At 53.3% G+C, this 19,138-nt stretch overlaps 1 protein-coding gene across 2 annotated transcripts; it reads right to left on the bottom strand.

Annotated features, from left to right (window-relative positions):
* Positions 1-791: 791 nt before the first annotated feature.
* RSU1 (Ras suppressor protein 1) lies at positions 792-18,432 on the bottom strand. Of its 2 annotated transcripts, none has more exons than XM_078611352.1 (9): positions 18,120-18,432; positions 16,018-16,132; positions 15,308-15,358; positions 14,490-14,610; positions 6,968-7,086; positions 6,234-6,316; positions 5,773-5,887; positions 5,182-5,314; positions 792-3,696 (listed from the first exon to the last, which is right to left on the bottom strand). In XM_078611352.1, the coding sequence occupies exons 2-9, from the start codon at positions 16,124-16,126 to the stop codon at positions 3,594-3,596; spliced, it is 834 nt and encodes a 277-aa protein (XP_078467478.1). In that variant the 5' UTR covers positions 16,127-16,132; positions 18,120-18,432; the 3' UTR covers positions 792-3,593. The 2 variants fall into 2 exon arrangements, with proteins under 2 accessions (XP_078467478.1, XP_078467479.1); XM_078611353.1 differs by lacking the exon at positions 18,120-18,432 and adding an exon at positions 17,466-17,538.
* Positions 18,433-19,138: the final 706 nt, after the last annotated feature.

Raw genomic sequence — 19,138 nt, 5'->3', positions numbered from 1 at the left:
TGAGCCTGGTTGCAGGACCAGTCTCAATAGGTAGGGTGCTAGGCTTGCCACCTCAGAGGTACAACATCCCAGGACGTATCATTGAAAGAAGATGCTCTCAATACCTGAAGCGAAGAGAAAACTGCATGTGAATGATGTCTTGAGTGGTGCATTATTACTTCTTGTTATTCCTCTTCGTTCCCTGCGCAGCATAAGACTGCAACAAGCCCACACCATGCCGGACAAAAATCGGCACTTTTTTATGTCCCGGTAAGACTCGCAGATTTCCCAGGACAGTAACTGCCGCAAGAGCTTGCTCCTGGGACACCTGGGACAGGTGGCAACTCGAGCTGGTGATCCAGTCTCAGGAGAGTGGGAACTCAAGGGACCTTCCCGGAGGGCTCGCACCTGGTTCAGCGTGACCGCCACCATCACGTGGACTCAGCCCGGAAACTCACCTGGGCATTCAAAGCACAGGCGAGTCGGTGCGGGAGGTTGAATCTTACCGCACCGTTTACTGGGCGTGTAATAATTTAGAGGGTTCTGGGAAAACTTTTTCGGATGAATCCTGCTACCTTCATTACAACACTGTTGCTTTCTCAACGGCAATCGTCATCCACCATGATCGTTGCCGTCTCAGGTCACGCTATGCTGCAGTCATTCATGGAGGTCATGCGCCAAGGCTGATTTCCTTGCTCCATCTGCATGGTGGACATCCTCTCGGGCATGTTCCCTCCTTAAGCTACCGCTCCGTCATTAGTCTCGACCACTGGACTGCATCCAACACACCTGCACGAGGCAGTACACGTGCCTAAGCATAACCACTTTATTACGTTATATAGGTTTACATTATATAGGTTTACAAAAGCAAATGTACATGCAGGGCAGCAAGCGGAACGAGCAACAGACATTTTAGGTTGTGTCTCCGTTATTTCAAAACCACAGCTATAGGCTAGGTTTGTTATTTAGCACCTGAAATTACACTTCATTAGGCATTCACACACAGCAACTTAAGTGAAATAGTCTGGCACTTTGCACTAGAATCGGTGTAAACGGAGGGGAAAATCTCACTCGAGGCGTTTGTGAAATGCGAGCACAGAATCGTGGGGTGAGCTGACCACCCGAGGCACATTTGTGGGCAGTTCCGCTGAATCAAAGAATCTGTGCTGCTTAATACTGGCCAGAGAGAGGTGTTGGGAACCTGAAGTTTACCCTCGTAGGTTATTTGATTACCACCAGCAGGAATGGGTTCACAAGAAAAAAACACCGGCTCCGAATTCCCTGCTGCTGTGCGAGTTTCAGTTGCATGCTAATTCGTGTTAATGACGGTGCTGGTGATAGCGGTGGTGGACTGGCCTCCCAACCCCTCGTGCCGTGCTGACCTTCATAGGTGTTCGCTAACAGCACTTGCCCCAGCAGTTTGTTAAGGCTACATGGGGAATCTTTGTTTCTATTGTCACAGTGATTTGTTCAATTGAGCACTGAGGCGGTGCTTATCTTCTGTTTACCATCCGGAGCCATTAGCGGAAATTCCTACGGTGGGGGCAAGTTAATCCATACGGCAGCCACTGTTGACTTTTCTACAAAGTGATAATCATTTTATCGACCCCAGTAGGGATGATGAGTCAACCCCCAGCAAGGATTTGAAGTTACAAACTTCCAAGTGCGAGCCGCTCGCTCTACCGCTGAGCAAGCTTTCTGCATTACGCAACGACTGCAGCAGTCGCAGCAGAGGCGCACAAGTGATCATGATCCCAGATGTAGTTTTGGAATTCCATTCATAATTGACAAAAAAAAGTAACTTTTAAGGTATTTCATTTAAATAAAGCTGCACCTCGTGGATAACAGGAGTTGTGTAGGTGGCTTGTGGAACGCGCCGACCGTGTGACCGAAACTCCGCCGGCGTGAACCTAACAAACGCCGTTCCAGCACTAACACTGGGCCGTTGGGCCGCACCTCTACTCGGGGCGAGCGCCAGGGGATCTATCGTCAAGCCAGGCCATCGGAACGTCCTGCGAGCGCGGCTTGAAGGGCTCTCTCGAACACGATACACGCCACGACCGCGTTACCCCACCGACCGCCGGACACCCTCGGGTAACGAACCCACGGCTTCGAGGCGAGATGACCCGTGCTACGCCGTGATAATGCCGCAGTACGTGCAGAGCCGTACGGAGAAGGCAGGCGGCACGGGCAGTCCAAGGAAAGCACGGTTGTTCTGCTTACAGTCATTCATACAACACTCCTGGCAAATTCACCGTACCCTGATGTCAGGTGTTTAAGGACTACGGAGTTTTAAAAAAAGCTAATGATCTGTTAGCAAGAAGAATCATTTAAACATTTAAACCTTTTTTTTCGATTACAGGTGTATATCTTAATAACGCCGTCATGCAAAACTATAGCGCACATTTAAACTTTAAAACTATTTGGTGGTTATCATAAGTACTGTGGAGCGCAATAGTTTAATATGGTTGCTCAGTGCTAAATCAATAATTGGCAGCGGGCCGGAGTAGTCAAGAGGCATGTGACGATTTCAACTCGCTTCCGCCCCCACGAAATAAAGGCTGTTCTTGGTTTGGGGTCACAATTCAAGAATCGGTGTTTTTAATATAATTGCGAAATGTTTTAGTTTATATAGCATTGTCGTTCGTACAAATGGCGTCACACAATGCTGAGGAACTACAGACACGTTGGAAGGCAGCCAGACAGTGAGCCAGCACCAAAAATTGCCCATGCTCTGGAGTCCTCTTATGTTAAGATGATTTCAGCAAAACTGGGTTTCCAGGAGAAACCACACGTACGTGGGAGAAAACATCCAATGCAGAAGCGACGTGATAATAGTCCACACTTTGCTGTACCGCCTTCTCCGAGCGAGAAAATGTTTGGACTTAATATGCATTAAAAATAATTATCCGTATTTTTACAATTCAATGCAACTATCGGGAACGTAAGAATGGGCTTCAATAAACGGACGTCTTGAGTTAGGATCCTCAGATGCTGGACTCACCAGGCAGGGGTGTAAGCGTGTGGGTGGATTTTCAAGCACTGCCGCACTTCCAACCTCCGCGTTAATAATTATCAAGCTTTGGGAAATTGTGGTCTTCAAGTGACCGACTTGCTCGTCGACACGTGTAATTGCCCGTTCCGTCAGCAGCGTGCCCTCCCACGTGCTCACTGGCCTCGGAACGAATCTTCCTGTGCAACAGCGAGGTCGGTGGAAAAAAAGGGTGGCGAGGACAAATATGTGGCCACCTCCCAGAAGAGTAACGATTATATAACGAACACAACGGTTAAAGACAGGGTTGTGTGTTTTACAGACAGCAGCTGGAGTACTTAGTTAAAGGCACTGTGGGTCTGGTAGTGACAGCTGGACATCAAGTAACTACTGGCACTATACAGGGGGTTGCTGGATGCATAGGCCAGGAACCCCCTCAGAACTGACAAGGCCCATGAGGCGATAGAGGGCCATAGCCGGTGTGACAGGAGGAGGGAGCCTTTGGCTGGGTGCTGGCTGGGTGCTGGCTGGTGCTGGCTGGATGCAGGAGATGTGGACCTGTGGGTGGGACTGTGGGTGTCTGGGACTGTCTGGAGAGGACCCCAGGGTTAGCGGCAAGGTACTACTTGTTCTTGGCCGCCAGAGGACGGCGGCTGATCTTCTTGGTCTTGTCGTTGGTCTTGGGTGGTGGGGATGGATTGGCCTGCATGTGCCGGCCGTATAAACTGCAAAGGACACACACACAACACATAAACATATATACAAACACAATCAAGCCAAAGCCACACAAACATATACGCATGTAAAGACACAAAGCCATAAAACACAGGTACTTAACCAACATTTCCCGACAGTAACTGCCTACACATGGACAAAAGCATGCAGCATGCACAGGAGCATGTAGCGCACAACAACAACAACAACCACCATTCGCCACTAAGTGGCGGTGACGTCACCACGACGCTTGTGCCAGGCCATGTGCACCTTGAGGCCACGTGAAGTGTCGAACGCCCGCTGGCAGGAGGTCACGGGGCAGACCCAGGTGCCACGGGTCGACTGACCGAGATGACCGAGATGACTGGCTGATGCACCACCTGTGCCCCCTACTGTACCAACTTGCTGTGCTTTAGCCACCCGGCGCTCCGCTCGTTGTTGTGAGCGTTGCTCCTCCGCCCTCCGTTGTTGCTGGAGGGCGACTGCCTCCAACTGCCCAGTAGCGTCCTTCACGAGCCTCCTCCACTGAGGCCGATCTTGACACCGCTGGTACCAGTCATCGGCAAGTCCACTCAGCTCCACATCCTCCTGTACCACATCACTCCATCTCTTCTCTAGCCCGTGCCGCGCCCGTTTAGCCCCCTCGATCCGGCCGAACAAAAGCTGTTTAGGCATGCGGTGGCTGGGCATGCGGGCTATATGACCCAGCCAACGCAGCCTTGCCTGCCGGAGGAGCTCACTGATGGGACTTTGCCCAGATCTTTCAAGGACTTGTGAGCTCCTCACACAATCCAGCCTGGTTAAACCCAGGATGGATCGTAGGCAGGCCAGCCTAAATGTTTCCAACCGGCGAAGATGCTCCACTAGGGGGGTCCACGTTTCGCAAGCGTAGAGAAGGGAGGGAATGACCGTGGCCGAGAAGACCTGAAGCTTCGTGCGGAGCGAGAGACCAGGTAGCTTCCACACAGCGTTACGCAACCGATGAAAAGATATTTCCGCTCGACTGATTCGGAGTGAGACCTCTGCTGATAAACTGGAGCCGGTCATAAGCACACTGCCCAGGTATGGGAAACTCTCCACTCTCTCCACAACTGCCCCATCACCAATTGGGAGTTGTGGGGGTGGAGTGTCCGATGGTACAAAATACCCAGGCAGGTGCTTAGTTTTGGTGGGGCTGATGGTAAGGCCCCACCTCTTAGTGGCATGCTCCAGTCTCAGCAGCAGCGTCTCCAACTCCTCTTCTGAATGAGCAGCTATTACCAAATCATCGGCATACATAACGTGGTTGACCAATAGGGAGCCATCCCTTGATCGCACCCGGGCGTCGATCACATACGATCATCGAGCACATACACGAGCATGTACACACATCCACAGAAGTTGTTATATATGGAACCTGTGCAAATTTCACACAACTGCAACAACACACAGACACGTTCGTGGGCACAGGCGTATGCATTAAGTGTGCTTGCTGCACTGGGTGAAGCGGTACTCACTACTTGTAAGTCTCGGAGCGGATGTACTCGAAGACGTGGGACAGCCCGACCTGGAACTGGTCAGCGATTGGGGCCACCCAGGGATTATTCTCAGCCTTGAACACCTGCTTGGGACCCACCAAATCCAGCACACCTGTGCGTGGACAAAAAAAGAAGCAAAATCAAAGATCCCCCGTGTAGCCTTTAACAGACTGTTGGGGCAAGTGCTGTTAGCGAGCACCTATAAAGTCCGGCACAGCACATGATTGGGTGGGTGGCCAGCACCATGCCCAACCGCCTCTGTCTCCCTATTGGAGATGTTTACATGTTGAGTAGACTAAGGAGAGGCCCAGGACTGTTCAGATATCCATCACTGGTGTTGGCAAGGATTGGTGTATATATATATAAATAATAAAGCGAGGGTCACTCAATTCATAGTGCAGTACACTTGCACCTTCAATCAGCACAGTTGGCTCATTGTTGGGCCTGATTTTCAAGATTACGCTTGCTACGGTGCGTCACTCCCATGGTGTTTTGTTGCCGTTACTACGATGTGTGGTTGCCATGGTGTTTCCGTGGCCGAGGTTTGGCGCGCGTGCTTTGCCGTGTTACCAAGCTCAGGTGGCAGCACAGTGAGGCGGTTGCCCTGGATGTGCAGCTCCTTGAGCTGCGCAAGTTCTCCCACCTCCCGCGGCAATGACACCAGATCGTTGTCGCGCACGCTCAGCTGCACGACACACAGACATGGAAACACCGAGATTCAAGGTTGCGCCGCTGGGCCTTGCACAGGCTGTAGAGAGAAAGTGCTGTTAGCGAGCGCCTATAACAAGGCTGAGAGGGCACATGGGCGGGTGGTGATCAGTGCAGAAGGTGATTGTTGTGCAGGGCTTATCGAAGGTTGTGGTGCAAGGGTTATAGACGATTGTTGTGCAGGGGTTTTCGATTATTGTCGTGTAGGGTTTATTGAAGATTGTGGTGTAGGTAGAAGTTATCAGTCATCACAAAATATCTCATTGATGGTGGTGTAAGGGTTAGGAGTGATCACGGTATTGTGAGAGGTGTCCAGTTCTCACAATCTGCAGCTTGTTGAGCTTCCCTACGTCGGGAGGAAGTGTCTCAAAGTCGTTGTCACTGAGGTAGAGAGCACGCAACGTGGCTGGGTAGGGGAAACATGTGGGCACATCGTGAGAACAGATCAATATGATTGTTAAAACACAGCACAGGCAGCGTCCGATGTTTATTAATGCGTAACACTCAGCTGCTGAATACAGCAAGGCGTGTTCAGCACGGTTGGCAGGAGTCAGCTGGCACAACACCTACTTGTTGCATGCCACCACACAATCTACGATTAACCCCAATGGCCAGTACGTCTGCATGTGTAAGCGTGTGTCCTTGTGGGTACAACTGATAGGGGAATATTCTTTCATGCCGTGTATGCCCGTGTGCCTGTATATACATGTCCTGACGCTTGGACAAGACTTGTGAAGCCCGCTAATTCGAAGTTGGAGGCAGGCACCCTCCGACAATGACAAAGATAAGAAGAGCGACGCTCAAAAAGAGCAGAGCGTCAGGTGACTAAAATGCAATAAATCTCAGTTAATCAACCCATAACACCTTGGTGTGTCCCGAAACCTCTTATCAGCAGTGAGCATCCCACACTTGACGTGGCCTCGAGATGTACCTTGCCTGGCACAATCGCCGTGGTGACATCATCGCCACTTAGTGGCGAATGGAGGCTGTTGTCGTGTGTCTGTGTTTCTGCGTGTCCGTGTGTGTCCGTGTGTGTGCTCGTGTCCATGCGTCTCACTGAGATAGAAGAAGTTTCCTGGCAGGGAGGCCTCGTTGAGGTTGTTGTATGTGAGGTCCAGCACCTCAAGTGCTGGGAAGGAGCCAAACCCTCGCGGCAGCGTGCTCAGCCGGTTCATCCTTTGCAAATACACACGTACGTGAACACACATGAACACACATGCGCGCGCGCGCACACACACACACAAACACCATTTCACACTCATGCTGCTTCTTGTAGTAACGCTACAGCGCATTGCCTAGTCCATCATGAAGCAAGTTACACATGAGGAGGAGCAGTCGCATTCCCGCCCATTCACTCTCAGTTTAATGTCTATCTCAGAGACAGAGTGAAGGGTGAGAGATGGAGGTGAGGACAAGGAGTAGATAATGGATTATAGGAGAGTTATAATGGGAGTGGAGGTGAAGGGTGAGAGAAAATGTAGTTCAGGGATGAGAGGATAGTGGTGAGAGCCGAGCATTGAGAGGTGAAGGATGAAGACAGGGGAGAGGCGTGTGACATGAGTTAAAGGTAAGGGTGAGAGGAGAGGTGATGGTTGATTTTAGATTTGAGCCGTGTGATTAGAGGGGGGCAAGGCATAAGGTGAGGGTGAGAGACTAGGGTGAGCGGTGAGAGGTGAGAGCAGATGGAGCCATGAATCGGAGGTGAGGGGCAAGGGTGAGCAGTCATCAGGGTGTAGGGGTGTTAGAGAGAGAGCCCGTTATGCATGGCAGCCTATGGTAAACAAACACAGTAGGCGGGGCTACATGTGTGCACAAGCAGGTGCCCTCTGCGACGTCCGCGCCAGACACCCTGGGGGGTCGATTCGGTCGTTATGATCCCCCGGGGCCCCACCCCTCAGGGAGGGGTTGGGTATAAAAGGGGATTGTATCGAAGGGCTCGGGAGTGATGTTTAGCTAAAGAAGAGGAGGCGGAAGACGTCTGAGATAGAGCCCTGGACTCCCCCTGGTACGCCGTCCTTATCAGGACCGCGCAGGCTCGAGCCAGTGGCGTGGTACCAGAGCCAGAGCCAGTGCTGGTCTGGACTCTGGGTACCGGGCCCGACTGACCAGTGTCGGGCCAAGATAGCCTCCCCTAGCCCATTAGTGGAGGACTCAGAGGCAGGCTAGGGTTAGCTAGAGAGGTGTGTCCTCAGATAGACGGGTGAGGGGGCCGATACCCCCTCAAATGTGTATGTCACAACGTTGGTGTTAAATAAACAAGTGTGCCTCCAACTCCGGTGTGAACGAGTCGTGAGCGTTACTACATCTGGCGTCAGAAGTGAAACAAAGTACGAACATGGATACACGCCGGACGACTCGAGTCGGGGTACCAGAGGCAGAAGACACCACTGCAGTCGGAGGGCCCGAGACGGCTGAAGATGCCATCGACCAGCCGGGGCTGGGCGCATCCACGCCACAGCAGCTGGAGGAAGGGGAGCCATCGATGGAGGGGCTGAGGGAGGCGCACGCGAAGCTGACCGAGCTGCTGTACGCCGCAGCCGCCATGCTCGACACCATCACGCAGCTGGGGGCTGCGGGACCGCCACGGGGCAACGGCAGCCGACGATCACAGCGCCTTCCCGCCATTTCCACGGAGCAACATTTTGAAACTCCCGCCATCGCTGCAGCTGCTGTTGAGGGCGTGGCCGCTCTAAGCATCGCGTCCAACGGCGGGAGTACAGTACCTGCCGCGTCACCACCAACGGGCGGAACGTCACCACGGGTGCGACCGGCGATGCCATCGCTGGTTCGTGCCGACGCTGAGTTGAGTGAGGCGGACGAGGGAGTGCGTTCTTCCTCTGCAGCCGCTGCCTTACATCAGCGGCTACCTCCACTCAAGGAATTTGTGGGCGAGGATGGCGACTGGGGCGGCTTCCAGCGGCGCTTCCTCGCTCACCAGGAGATGGCACAGTGGACAGACGCCGAGGCTCTCCGCGCGCTGCCAGCACTTCTCGACAGCGACGCCCTCGCCACTCTAACATCGGCTTCGAAGGAGAGGCGCTCCACGCTGCGGAAGGCGATGCAGGTGCTGTCGGCGGTATATGGTCCACCATCGGACTGTCGCCAACTCTTTTACGATCGCCAGCGGGGGACGAAGGAGTCGCCCCTGGCGTACCGCACAAGCCTCCTGGCACTGGCGAAGGAGGCCTTTCCACGAATGGATGACGAGGGTGTCGACGCCATGGTGACAGAGAAGATACTTTTGCTGGCGGACGACTTAGACATCGTCATTGTCGCACAGGACGATGCAGAGATGTGCTCCCTCCAAGCGGCCCGTCTTCTCCACGCAAACCTGTCCTCTCAACGACGGAAGGCCGGCAAGGCGGCGAGCGGGCGTGCCGTCGCTGCAGCCACCCTCCCGGCGGAAGAGGTTTGCGCCATCGACCATCAACGGCAGCATGGAGCGGGAGTACGGGAGGACCGGGCCGGTTCAAGCCGTCTACAACATCCATCGTCGTCACCAGCGCTTCCACGCTGTTACAACTGCGGCATCCGGGGCCACGTCGCCTCGGGGTGCCGCTCTCCTGGGCAGCGCAGGACGACACCTCAACGGGACGCCGGCCCTCGTCACAAGCTCCACCATCATAATCCGGCGAGTCGCGGCACCCCTCACGTTTGGCCCACGCACACGCCCGTCGCACACTTAAACACCGCAGCGAAGGGGGGGCCAATATCGCGTACCATGGCACCAACACGCACCGCTCTGGGTACTCAGATTGAACCCAGCCAGTGGTCCGTGTTGGCCCATCGGGTTGTAGCCGCGTCGTCAGGGTCGTCGGCCGTTGTGGGTCACATCGATGGGGTCGAGGTGCGCATCCTGGTCGATACAGGAGCATCGGCGACCATTATTTCGGAGTTGATTTATAACATTCTCCCTGCCCAAAGCCGTCCTTTGATGCCTGTTAACGTGCCATTCTTTGCTGCTAACGGGGGTTCACTTGGCATCATCGGACAAATTCGAGCCCAAATTTGTGTCGGGGATATTAAATTATCTGGGCCGATTTTTGTTTCCTCCTCGCTGGCGGTTCCGTGCCTGCTGGGGACGGATTTCCTGGCCAAAATGCCGATTAGGATATTAATCGACCAGGGATGCATTGAGCTCCCATCGGGCCGACGCATGGCGTTTTTGCCATCCCCCGCTACGAGCCGGACGGCGTTCGCGACGGTGCCGGCGTTCGTAGATAGAACGGTGCGCGTTCCTCCGGGGGCGCAAATGTTAATTCCTTTGAGACTTCGGCGGCCCTTCGCTAAGGGCATTGGGGCTCAAGGGGTTTTGCTGGGACCGTCTAGGGCCGGGGTCAGTGGACCTAATTTACTCCCGGCCCAGACCATAGTGAGAGGGGATGGAGAACCCTTCATCGCGGTCCTCAATGTGGGCTCGCAGACGGTGGTGGTCCCACAGGGGACCGTGCTTGCTCACGCAACGCCGGTGCCCTGTGAGGAACCCGTCGCGAGTCATGTCGGCGCTGCCCCTGCACCGCGACCACATTCAGACAGCGATGAAGGGTGGCTCGAGGCGCTTTGCGCGGGATCGACGGACCTGTCAAATTTAGAGCGCCAACGTCTTAAGACACTACTGAGGGAATTTTCCGACGTTTTCAGTCGGGATAAATACGATTTGGGCTGCACTCATCTGCTGCGTCACCATATTGATACGGGTGACAGCGCGCCAATACGCCTAAATCCTTTTCGGTTGAGTCCCGCCGAAAAGGACCATGTCAAATCGGCTGTTGATGACATGCTAGCCGCCGACATAATTTCTCCCTCCAACAGCCCTTGGGGAGCGCCGATCGTCCTGGTTAAGAAGCAGGACGGTTCGTTGCGGTTTTGCGTTGACTTTCGGCGCCTTAATAAAATTACGGTTGCCGACGCATACCCGCTCCCACGGATGGACGAATCGCTTGACGCCTTGGCGGGAGCGCGATTCTTCTCCACATTGGACTTACTTTCGGGATTCTGGCAGCTTCCTCTGGACGATGATTCAAAGCCTAAAACTGCTTTCCGTACTCCGCACGGCCTGTTTCAATTCAACCGGTTGCCGATGGGCTTACACTCAGCGCCGGCAACTTTCCAGCGGTTGATGGAATTGGTTTTGGCTGGATTGCAATGGGAGTCGTGCCTGATTTATTTGGATGACGTCATTGTCTTTGGCAAAACTTTTGAGGAACATCTCCAGAGGTTGCGGGCGGTTTTCCTAAAGATGCGGGCTGCTAATTTGAAATTTAAGCCCCAAAAATGCCATTTGTTACGCGAGTCGGTGCGTTATTTGGGGCACATCGTGGGGCGCTCAGGTATTTCTACCGATCCCGCCAAAACGCAGTGTGTAAGCTCCTGGCCGACTCCCACCTCAGTGGGAGAGGTTAGGAGTTTTATTGGGTTTGCGTCGTATTATAGACGCTTCGTCGCTAATTTTGCGACTATCGCCAAACCCCTACATGCTTTAACATCTAAAGGGGTTCGGTTTTGCTGGGGTCAGGAGGAGGAGGCTGCTTTTTGCTCCCTTCGGGATGCTTTGGTAAACGCTCCTCCCCTGATTTACCCTGATTTTTCAAAACCATTCTTGCTCGACACCGATGCGAGCAACACGGGTATTGGGGGCGTGCTCTCCCAGGTGGTTGACGGCGTGGAACATGTGGTTGCGTACGGCAGTCGGGTGTTGTCTCCAGCGGAGCAACGATATTGTGTCACCCGTAGGGAACTGTTGGCAATTGTCCATTTCATCCAACAGTATCGCCCATATCTGTACGGTCGGCGTTTCACCGTCCGCACAGATCATGCGGCACTGCAGTACGCCCTGAGGGTTCAACAGCCATCGGGACAATTGTCCCGATGGTTGGAGGTCCTCCAGGATTACGATTTCCAAACCACATACCGTAAGGGCGTTCGCCACACCAACGCGGACGCTCTGTCACGCTTGCCAACCGCCTCCGAGTGTGCATGCCTCCTGGGGTCTGGACGTTGCAGGCCTCCAGGGGACACATCGCTACCTGTCTTGGCGGCCGCCAACGACGACGATGCAGTGGTTCCTAATTCGATCGAACAACAGGGCAAAGATTCCCTGTTGGGGTTGCCCGTCATTGAATGGGGGCGCCTCCAGATGGAGGATGTCTCCCTCCTCGGGTGGCGACGTCGCGTTGGCGGTGCGGCGGGGGGAAAAAGAGGTGGTTCCGACGCATGGGAAATGTGCCAAGGTCTGCTGATGCATTGGGACGGGAAGTCACGCCGACATCGGCTGGTGGTCCCTACTGGGTTGCGGGGTAGGGTGGTATGGGCCGCTCATGAGCGCCTCCTACACCTGGGGACCCAAAAGACTCTCGCCTTGTTGCAACTTGATTTTTATTGGCCTGGCATGACGAGGGATGTTGGGGATTTGTTGGGATCATGCCCTCAATGTGCACAACGCAAACCGCCGGCACGGGAGTCTAACCCGCCTTTGCAATCGATCAAAGTGTCCAGGATAAACGAGCTGGTCGCTCTGGACATTTTGGGACCATTCCCCGCCACCCCCAGGGGGAATAGATATTTGTTGACTGGTGTCGAGTATTTTACACGCTGGCCTATGGCCTGGCCTCTGGCCAACCAGTCGGCAGCAGCCATCGTGGAGGCCTTTGTTCAGGGTTATGTCCTGGACAAAGGTGCTCCGGAGAGGTTGCTGACCGACCAGGGCAGAAATTTTTCCGGTAAACTACTCAGACAAGTCTGCAATCTCCTGGGCACAAAGAAAATTCGGACCTCCCCATATCACCCACAAACTGACGGGATGGTCGAACGTTTGCATCGCACCATCTCGTCCATGTTATCACAACAAGTTTCGGACTCGCAAACGGATTGGGACCTACAAATTCAGGGGGTCTTGGCGGCGTACCGGATGGCACCCCATGCAGCTACGGGGTTTTCTCCCTTTTACCTCATGTACGGCCGAGAACCAGACCCGCCTGTTCGTGCCCAGTTGCGGATCCCCGTGCCGCAGGGAAAAACTAATCTGGCTGACCATGTTAAATTTAATCTGGACAAATTGACCGAGGCACGGGATGCTGCAATGCAAAACTCTGACCTCCGTCAGAAGGCGAATGAGCGCCTCAGATTGAGTCGAGCGCACATACTGCAGTGGAAGCCGGGGGACAAGGCATGGTTGCACTGCCCCCAGGTGCCACTGGCAACCTCCTCTAAACTGGTGCGGCCGTGGCGGGGCCCTGTGGAAGTGGTGGAGGTGTTACGTCCGCAGTGCGTGCGCATAAAGTGGGGGAAGCGGAGATGGTTCGTGCACCCCTCTAGGTTGAAACCCTTCGCAGCGGTACACAATCCCACTTCACACGCGCGTGGCCAAACGTGTGGGGGGTCGGCCGACTCGCTGGGTCCGTCTCCGTCGCTCTCACCTAATGCCTTGCCGGCTGTGCCACCTTCAGGAGCATCGGGAGTGACGGGCTCACGCCCGATCACCCCTCCTGCGGATACCGAGGGTCACGCGGAGTCGGATGAATGCTCACCCCAAGACGGACAGTCGCCACCTGATGGTCCGCCACGCGGGGTTACCCCGTGCGAGGGGCCCGCTGCAAGGACGCGCGCTAAAATGCGCAAACTGTTGTGAGGCCGGAAAATGTGTACATAGCTGTTGTGTTTATTGGCTGTTGTGTGGGTGGTGTGTTCCCCGCTCCTCGGATGTACATATGTTGGGTTCACCGTGTGTTGTGTATGCGTGGTGGGTTCCCTGCTGATTGTATATAGGCTGTTTTTTTTACGGAATTCGTATTTATTCGGGGGGGGGTGCGTCGGGTTGTTTCTCATCTTGTTGTTGCGTTCTTGTTCTGGTTCCTGTTATTGTTCAAAAATAGTGAGGCACACGCGCGGTCAGGGGGTGAAGGCACCTTTATTGTCAAATTTTTGTATGTTGGCAGCCGGGACGGCTGCATGCTATGCGGGGGGGAGTGATGTAGGGGTGTTAGAGAGAGAGCCCGTTATGCATGGCAGCCTATGGTAAACAAACACAGTAGGCGGGGCTACATGTGTGCACAAGCAGGTGCCCTCTGCGACGTCCGCGCCAGACACCCTGGGGGGTCGATTCGGTCGTTATGATCCCCCGGGGCCCCACCCCTCAGGGAGGGGTTGGGTATAAAAGGGGATTGTATCGAAGGGCTCGGGAGTGATGTTTAGCTAAAGAAGAGGAGGCGGAAGACGTCTGAGATAGAGCCCTGGACTCCCCCTGGTACGCCGTCCTTATCAGGACCGCGCAGGCTCGAGCCAGTGGCGTGGTACCAGAGCCAGAGCCAGTGCTGGTCTGGACTCTGGGTACCGGGCCCGACTGACCAGTGTCGGGCCAAGATAGCCTCCCCTAGCCCATTAGTGGAGGACTCAGAGGCAGGCTAGGGTTAGCTAGAGAGGTGTGTCCTCAGATAGACGGGTGAGGGGGCCGATACCCCCTCAAATGTGTATGTCACAACGTTGGTGTTAAATAAACAAGTGTGCCTCCAACTCCGGTGTGAACGAGTCGTGAGCGTTACTACAAGGGGATGAAGTGTGGGAGTAGAGGGACTGTCACTCACCCCAGGTTCAGGTGCTTGAGTTTCTGCAGGCCGCTGATCTGCGTGGGCAGCTCTTCAATCTGGTTGTTGAAGAAGTTTAGCACCTCCAGGTTACGCAGCTCACTGATGTTCGCCGTCACAGCTGCACACGCGAAAACATTGTGCTTCATTAAGCTGCGGAAACGTGTTTGTGTGCTGATGTCAACATAAGGTACGTGAACCTCTGAGTTGAGATTGCAAGTAAGGGTGGCAGTTTGATGAGCAGGTATGTAAAGAACCATCGATCAAAGCCAATTATGATGCTCATGACACATGCATAAAGAATTTAAAGAAATTATTACATACAAATTAAATACTAACGTTACATTGAGGTTAATGGAGCAAACATAACTGCAAAGAGAGAAACAAATGAGATTACAAAGTAGACGGTAAAAACAAAACAGAATTCTTGAGTTGAATCGTGCCAATTAATCTAATCGCTGGTGAGATGAATCGTTACACACGGTGCGGTGAGTACATTCAGTTGAGTATATTGAGATGATGGTGCATCAACCTGGGGAGTAGTGATGTGCGGTGGCATTAGGAGAGGTGATGTACCGTCATTATGTTCAGTGATTTCCATGTTTTGCAATGCAATTTGTATTTATTGTGTGAAAATGTGACCAAGTCTAGATATGTTGAGCAAAAAGTGGATTATTTTGGAATCAGCCAGTTATAGGCAGAGGAAAAAAGGTTTTAAGCTTGCACCTGAATAGGGGAAAGAAGTCAACAGCATGGATGACTGGGATAAGGGAGTTAGTTCGTGATGAGGGCAGAAGAAGCGACATCATTAAACTCACTCTGCAGCTTGTTGTGACTGAGCACCAGCTGGGTGAGATGACTCAACGCAACTGAAACAGAGAGTACACGAATACAAAATCATACCGAGTTTATAAATGCATTGCACTAAATATGAGTAATAGCTCATGTTGTTTTGTTTTTTCCAATATTCAAATTGTGTCACGAGAAAAAATGTCCATTCAGAAGTCTCGCAGACGAGTGCATCACCCTTTGTTTAGAGACTGGTGTGGAATGATATATTACAGAACTTCTTCTGAGATCCCTTCAAGTTACTTTTTACCACATTACCGATGGTGTTATATTTTCCCAAATGTCCTACTACATAGAAATGCTATCCCACGTGGCAGTATAGAAAATGGATATTATTCCCCACAAACTTTGCTTTTGTGACCAGGACTTAATGTGAACGATTAAGACCGCTTGTGTTGCGATCAAAACGTCGTGGTTTTTTGCTTTTATTTAAAAAAATCTATCTACGTGACTTTACCGAAAGAACCAAGAATGCACACGTGTTCTCATTGAAAATAAGTACATTTATAAATATCACTGTCCTGGTCACAAAAGCAAAGTTTGTGGGGAATAATAGGCATTTTCTGTACTTTTGAGGCATAAGCAATGAGGAAATAACACTTACTACCCAGGAACAATTTTTTTTGTTACCACAGTATTTATCAGTCTGTTGTGGTTGGGGGTAGTTGGACATGCTTACAGAGGCCTGGCACGTCCAACATGTTGGATACGGCCTTGTCACTCAGGTCCAACTCCGGCACATCCTTATCCTTGCACTCCTCCACGGCTTTCTTCAGAGACTTGGACATCTTTGTCTGCAGCGACACACACACAGCCACCACGACCATACATGAATGTTTACGTATGGGGTGGAATTCCAATCTTAATTTGGGAGCTTTCGTGACTGCAGGAATTATTCTTTGGTTCTTTTCGGTTAAGTCACGTCTAAAAATAAAATAATAAATCAAAATAAAACAACACATTATGACGTTTCGATTGCAACACAAGCAATCATCATCAGGCATAAAAGAAATAGCAACAAAAATCTAACTAGAAAACTATAGACCGACATACAAGCAGACAGACATCACAACGGCACACATAGAGAGGAGTATACAGGCAAACGAAAATTAAATAACCTAGTAAAATATTGAAATGTGATGTAATACAACACAAAGAGTCGGTTAACACACAATTAACGCATGGCCTGGTTGACTACGTGTTTCAAAATTCCAATACAACTCACAGGGAACTCCAATACAACTCACAGGGAACAAGAAGGACTAGGCCTGATCCAACTGTTGAGTTGTCCGCATCTACCCACAGTTGGTTGTGCAGCTGCTGTTACTGCTCGTGATGGTTCCAATGTTAACAACGTGATGTCAGTGGCGCTCATGATGGTGGCTGATGGTGTTTGTGGTGGTCATGATGCTACAGGCAGTGTTGCCAGTGGTCGTGTGTTGGAACTTGGCTCTGGTGATGCTGGTTGTGCTTAGTATAAATGGTTGCTAGTGATGTTGTCCTTGGTGCTGTTGTACGTGATGCTTGTGATGCCTTGTTGTGTTGGTGCTGGTTGTGCTGATGTTGAGGTGTTCGTTAGGGAAACTGAGGCAGCAAGCAGACGGGTAGCTCACACCAGCTAAGCACCGCCCGTCCTGTATAACATAAACCATCATCTCCTGCAATGACACGCCATGCACGCACACATGAACCCTGCCACAAGGCTGCCTCTAGCCTGGACAACCACTCGCTCGGCAGTTCTAGCCCCGGACACCCCCAGCTCTGGGCTGTGGACACTTCTAGACCTTGAGACACCCCCATGCCTCTGGGACCGCTCGGACGTATTTAATTAATTTAGTGTATTTATTATATTTAGTGACTTGCTTATCAGTTTCTCTTTCGCGCTCCTATCGTGTTTTCGTATTGTTAGCTGGTGAGCATTTTAAATTTCGTTGTACTGGTGACAATGACAATAAACGATCTATAAAAAAAACTTGCTGACCCGCCCATACTGGACATCTGTGAAAAAGAGCTTAATAGCTCATCGGATTCCTCTCCTCCAGGCTAACTAAAGATTATGATAACCCGATAACCCAGACGACATCTCTCGTTTGTCTCGAGCCAGAGCGATCCCAATGTTCAGACTACCTCGATCTGAGAGACGTTCAAGGGGTGAGGAAGCCGCACTCCATGTCACCACCACCACGCCGCCCACCACCACCACCACGCCGCCCACCACCACCACCACGCCGCCCACCACCACCACCACGCCGCCCACCACCACCACCACGCCGCCCACCACCACCACCACGCCGCCCACCACCACCACCACGCCGCCCACCACCACCACCACGCCGCCCACCACCACCACCACGCCGCCCACCACCACCACCACGCCGCCCACCACCACCACCACGCCGCCCACCACCACCACCACGCCGCCCACCACCACCACCACGCCGCCCACCACCACCACCACGCCGCCCACCACCACCACCACGCCGCCCACCACCACCACGCGACCCACCACCACCACGCCACCCACCACCACCACCACGCCACCCACCACCACCACCACGCCACCCACCACCACCACCACGCCACCCACCACCACCACCACGCCACCCACCACCACCACCACCACGCCACCCACCACCACCACCACCACGCCACCCACCACCACCACCACGCCACCCACCACCACCACCACGCCACCCACCCACCACTACCACCACCTCCTGTCCTGCAGCAGCAGCACCACCACGCGCAACGCTCCGGGGTGCATACGCTGACCCCACTCACCGCGTAACCCGTCGTTCCCTCGTGTTAGCCCCGGGTTCTCTCGGCTCCCCTTAGGCCCTGCTGGATCCCCCTGAGCGAGCCGGAGCCGCGGGCGCTTCGCTGGAAACGGCGGGAGATGAAGAACGCCGTCGCCGCCACCGCCCTGATTCACAACGCTCGGCGAAGTCGGACGCCACTGGGCGCAGACATCTTGCTACTGCCGAGAGAGCCGATTGGCCAGGAGCGCGCACGTGACTACAGGCGACCGTCGTGATTGGCCCCAAGTTGAGGGGAAGTAGTAAGATGGCAACCGCGATGGCGTTGCGTCCAGGGCGTGGAGCTCGCCCTCCTCTCCCCCTCCCTGTATGGGCATTCGTGAGCGGCATCGCTGCTGATGGGTGCGGGGTGTGGTGTGCGGGTTACATGCTGCCCACACGCCGCCCCCTCGCACGCAGCAAATAAACACATCAGTCTACACACAACATCGCTGGACGGTTTACCCCGTGTTCTTGTACAGGGACATTGAGTTTTCAGGTCCATGCGGCGTGCAGCCGTTTTAATGCGGGAAATTAGTTTTTGTCTCTCTGTGTGTTTCTCCCTTGTGACGGAACTTTGTAGGATGGACGTTTATATTTAAAAGGGCACGGGGTGACCAACAAGGTCTGAATTGGTTAGTAATAAGGTAGGCACACACATCACAACCCACACACAGACCCAGATTTTTTACACAACAGCCGTCATTCGCCACGAAGCGGCGGTGCCGTCACCACGGCGCTAGTGCCAGGCTAGGTGCACTCTGAGGCCACGCGAAGTGTCAAAGGCTCGCTGGCAGGAGTTCATGGGACAGACGCAGGTGCCATGGGTTGACTGACAGAGATGACTGACAGATGCACCAACTTGTGCCACCTACTATGCCAACTTGCTGTGCTTTAGCCACCGGGCGCTCCGCTCGTTGTTGTGAGCGTCGCTCCTCCACACACACTTCACACACCACTACATAAACCCAATCTCGAGTCTAGCCACCCCCACACACCAACATT

This window comes from Lampetra planeri, chromosome 36 (assembly GCF_965212315.1).
Source record: "Lampetra planeri chromosome 36, kcLamPlan1.2.h2, whole genome shotgun sequence".
Taxonomy (NCBI): domain Eukaryota; kingdom Metazoa; phylum Chordata; class Hyperoartia; order Petromyzontiformes; family Petromyzontidae; genus Lampetra; species Lampetra planeri.
The sequence above is the reverse complement of the archived record's forward strand: the minus strand, read 5'-3'. Positions and strand labels throughout refer to the sequence as shown.

Coding starts and splice junctions, on each gene's coding strand:
- RSU1 (XM_078611352.1), bottom strand. CDS start 16,126: ATGTCCAAGTCTCTGAAGAAAGCCGTGGAGGAGTGCAAGGATAAGGAT. Junction 14,611..15,307: donor CAGTCACAACAAGCTGCAGA/GTGAGTTTAATG, acceptor TCGCGTGTGCAG/CTGTGACGGCGAACATCAGT. Junction 5,888..6,233: donor AGCTCAACAAGCTGCAGATT/GTGAGAACTGGA, acceptor TGTGTCGTGCAG/CTGAGCGTGCGCGACAACGA.